At 34.8% G+C, this 4,806-nt stretch overlaps 1 protein-coding gene across 4 annotated transcripts in view; it reads right to left on the minus strand.

The window, feature by feature from the left end:
• Positions 1-4,806, minus strand: part of LOC107684477 (protein tweety homolog 2-like) — a 61,327-nt gene that overhangs the window by 37,853 nt on the left and 18,668 nt on the right. For all 4 annotated transcript variants that reach the window (XM_016480730.1, XM_016480731.1, XM_016480732.1 and 1 more), the window contains exon 2: positions 884-1,059. In XM_016480730.1, coding sequence (XP_016336216.1) covers positions 884-1,059 — 176 coding nt within the window. The remainder of the gene's footprint in view (positions 1-883; positions 1,060-4,806) is intronic.

A 4,806-nucleotide genomic window follows, 5' to 3' on the forward strand; every position in this document is an offset into this window, starting at 1 on the left:
CGATTAATCGTTTGACAGCACTAATATACATACATATACATGTGTTTTTACAAAATAAAAATAAAAAATCTTTTGTAACATTTTTAATGTCTTTAGTGTCACTTTTGACCAATTTAATGTGTCCTTGCTGAATAAAACTATTAATTTCTTTAAACACACACACGTTTAACTTCATATTAAACATTAAACTTGATTTTTTGCATTGTTTTGGAATGTGGAAAAAGTTTTGATTTGTGAAAATTACAGAGTTTTCATATCACAATGAACTCTATATCTCAAAATATCAAGGACAATTTGATTCCTCATGACATGACTCATTAAACACAGAAATGAGGCCGTTTTTCACATCATATATAATTTTAATCTGTCTCATCCGTTAGTGTTCTCAGACTCTTCCTTTTGTTACACGAGTATGTTTTTGCAGTTTATTCACTCGCTGGTTGATTTGTTCCTCCAGACACTGGGCTTTAAAATGACAATACTCATCACCAGTGCTCTGTGCATCAGAAGTAACCAAGCATGTTTGTTAGAGACAGTGAGATGCAGAAAGAGAGAGAGCAATGGAAGGAAGAGACACAAAGAAAAAAAAAGAGGTGGAACATAATGAGGAAGATATGTCAGCCAGAAGTTAGGAGCTAATTTGTCAATGGGGATTTTTCTAGTATTTGCCATGTTGATGCAAAGCTTTCCCATCACTCATTTCAATACCGAAAATTGTGTGACAGATGACAACAAAGACCTTCTTAATGAAATCTTACCATGCCAGAGACCACGATGAATATATAACCACATAATTCTCCCATACACTTAAAGTGCTTAACTATGCTGCCTGCATCTTGAGCAGCTTTATCCTCTCAGCGTGAGAACGGTGGGTGGTACGTACCAGCAGATGAGTCCGGCAGCAACAGCAGCCCAAGTGACACAGCAAGAGTTGGATTTCTTACTTTCCTCTTCCTCCTCATCCTTCCGACAGCAGCACAGGCAGCTCAGGTAGATGGCCAGACACAGCAGGTTCACACCGAGCCCAGCTGCTGCTACACAACCCAGGAAGATGAGCGACTGGAACACACAAATACATGAGATATGAGTTTCTTCGTTAAAAAAAAAAAATAAAATATGAGGGAAATTTCTCATTCTTTGGAAATGAAATGTTTTGTTTTTATCAGTCAGCTCAGCCCAATTATGGAAACTAAATTCTACAAGTTGTTCAGATAGCATCACTGTAATGATATCTGAACTAGGAGTTCTTTAACAAATGACCCATCATATTTACATAAAAATGCATATTAAATTTATTTACATTTACAAATCCTCAAGTCAATATGAAATGCAAATTAACTCCTGATGCATATTGTTTGAAGGGCTGCTAAATGATTAATTGCGATTAATTGCATTCAAAACAAAAGTTTGTGTTTACATACTATATGTGTGTAATGTGTATGTTTATTATGTATATATACAGTGCACAGCATAAATGAGTACACCCCCTCTGAATAAATATAAAAGATGTATTTTCTTAATGATCACTAATATAATTAATGGAAAGATGGCAAAATTGAAACATATTAAACATACTTAATAAAAACAACAAAATATATGCCAATATTTTCTGTAAAATAAGTAAATTAGCCAATTTAGTTTAAAATAAGGATTGCAGAAATGAGTACACCCTAGACTTAATTCAGAAAATGTATAATATTCTAGTACTTAGTATGTCCTCCAGAATTTAAAGTATACTGCTCTGACACTTCTTGGCACTGAGTGTAAAACTTCATGACACATTTTCATATCTGTGCTGTTTAACTCCTGGACGACCTCCTTAAATGCTCTGATCTTTAATGGGGAGTTTTGCTCAGCTCTTCTCTACAGAATCCCCCACAGCTGCTCAAGAGCGTTAAGATTGAGTGAAATACATGTCCACTGAAGGATTTTTACCTTGGGAGAATTTAATATAATCATTGTCATGCTGAAAAAATGCCCAATAATGCAGGGAATGAGGGGAGGGTAGCATCTTCTGTTTCAAGTTTTTGTATTACATCACACAGTAGTGTGTGAATTCATGCCAGCATTGATAAAGCACAACTCCCTCACACTTTCAGCACTATTCATCCCTATAATAAAAGCTTTACTACCACTGAATGTCACTGTGGGTACCAAGCACTTCTCTCTGTACTCCTCCTCTAGTAACACCAGAACATTTTGGATGCGTCTGGATCCGAAATGATTGACTTGGTCTCTTGAGACCAGAGTATGGATTCCCAGAAGTCTCTATTTTGTAAATATGGGCCCTGGAAGAGGTTAAATGAGTTTATTTTGCTTTGGCTACAGTCAATAGTTCTTGTGGTGACAACAACCATGCATGTCACTTCTGCAGGCTGCGTCATACTCTGTGAGATAAAGTGTCACTCTTTTCATAGCTTTTGCCGGCTCTGAGACACTTGCATGTTATTTCTCCTGCTCTTTTTCTAGCAAAAATTCACTCATTACTAAATGAAATCTTAAAGTGAAGACCTGATTATTTCAGGAGCCTTATCACAAGTCCATTGTTTTGACACCGTACACACACATATAGGCCTAGTATATAAACAAACTTTTATTTTGAATACGATTAAATCGCAATTAATCGTTTTGCAGCCCTAATTGTTTGTCTTACCGTGTGTGATTTTAATTATTAAAAACTAGGGATGTAACGATTCACTCAAGTCACGATTCGATTCGATTCACGATTTTGATATCACGATTCAATTCACGATTTTTTTTAACAAAATTAGATTGAAGACATAAATTATGTGTCCTTTTATTATTGCTTGGACAAACTGCTGCACGTTTCTTTGTGAAATTGAAATATAACACTATAATAATATACTAATATAGCACTTGCATATCATTGCTCTTTTGTTGGTTTTGATTGCTTCTATTGTCTTCATTTGTAAGTCGCTTTGGATAAAAGCGTCTGCTAAATAACAAAATTTAAATATAATGTAAATGTAAATAACAAAACTAAATTGAAATTTTAAAACAAGCCCCAAATCAAATAAATAAGTAACACAAATAAAATAAATCTCTTCATATTAACAAAATAAGTGTTTGTCTGTGCTCTTTCCATTTAAAATTAGAGGCTACCACTGCATTTTAATCATGATCCAAACAAAGATGCTGCATACATGCAACGTGAGCAGTTTTTAATCTAAATTAGATTGTTTAATTTTCGAAATCTGAAGCAAAAACAGAATTGTTTGACTTCAGTTTTCTGAAACTATACATAAAAAATATCTGCATGAAACAGAAACAGAAGACGAGCTGAACGAGACGCAGATTTACTCTCTGCCAGCAGGCGGCGCTTAAAGCGTTTCCTTGGTTTCCGCTGTAAACAAAGCAGTGCTGCACTTATGAACTTTAAAATGCATTATACTGAGGCAAGATGAAAAGAAAAAAATACCATTTAAACTTTTCTAAAGAGAGTAAGTTCCCCTCAGACATACATTCATATAAACTCCTACCCCTAAATTAATCGCGATTTGTTTCGCATCTCAACCGATTTGAATCGTCCCATATTTGAATCGATTTTCAACACGTTACATCCCTATTAAAAACACATACTGTACTATTAAAAAAAAAAAAATTAAATTTTTCATGATCCAATCAACTCCTAATACATCAAAATCACGACACGTCCAACAATGATTTTCCTGTTTCACTGTGAAATACTTCACATTATGCAAGTAAAATGGGTTATGAATGCTCTTGATTTTAAAAGGATGTGCAACATGTTGTACTGATGACAGCATTTTTATTTTTAGAAAAAAAAACAATAAAAACAAAAATGGGTTATGTTTTTTTGAGTAAAGTTTTTCATGATCCAATCAACTCAAAACAGATCAAATCAATCCCTGTCCAACATTTTTTTCCTCTGTAATTTTCCTGTTTCAATGTGAAAAATGTTAAATTATGCAAGTAAATTAATTATGATGCTGCTGATTTTAAAAATGATAAAGTCAACAGCTTAGGGCTGTGGCGGTGGCAGATTTTTACCACTGCGGTGGTAATGGACCAACTACCGCCGGTGGCGCGGTGTTTATATATATATATATACACACAGTCATGGCCAAAAATATCGGCACCCTTGGTAAATATGATCAAAGAAGGCTGTGAAAAGTAATCTGCATTGTTAATCCTTTTGATCTTTTATTTTAAATATTCACAAAAATCTAACCTTTCAATGGATAATAAGAATTTAAAATGGGGGGAAATATCATTATGAAATAAATGTTTTTCTCTAATACACATTGGCCACAATTAACGGCACCCTTTTATTCAATACTTTTTGAAACCTCCATTTGCCAGTTTAACAGCTCTAAATTTTCTCCTATAATGCCTGATGAGGTTAGAGAACACCTGACAAGAGATCAGAGACCATTCCTTCATCCAGAATCTCTCCAGACCCTTCAGATTCCCAGCTCCATGATGGTGCTTCTCCTCTTCAGTTCACCACACTCATTTTCTATAGGGTTCAGGTCAGAGGACTGGAATGGCCATAGCAGAAGCTGGGTTTTGTGCTCAGTGACCCATTGTTGGGTTGTTTTTGAGGTTTGTGTTTGGATTATTGTACGGTTGGAAGATCCAAACATGGCCCATTATAAGATTTCTAACAGAGTCAGTCACTTATTGATTTTTTATCTGTTGGTTTTTGATAGAATCCATCATGCCATGTGTCTAAACAAGATGTCCAGGACCTCCAGCAGAAATATAGGCCCACAACATTAAAAATACAGCAGTATATTTCATTGTACACATGGGGTACTTTTT

This window comes from Sinocyclocheilus anshuiensis, unplaced genomic scaffold, assembly GCF_001515605.1.
Source record: "Sinocyclocheilus anshuiensis isolate Anshui unplaced genomic scaffold, SAMN03320099.WGS_v1.1 scaffold1833, whole genome shotgun sequence".
Classification (NCBI taxonomy): domain Eukaryota; kingdom Metazoa; phylum Chordata; class Actinopteri; order Cypriniformes; family Cyprinidae; genus Sinocyclocheilus; species Sinocyclocheilus anshuiensis.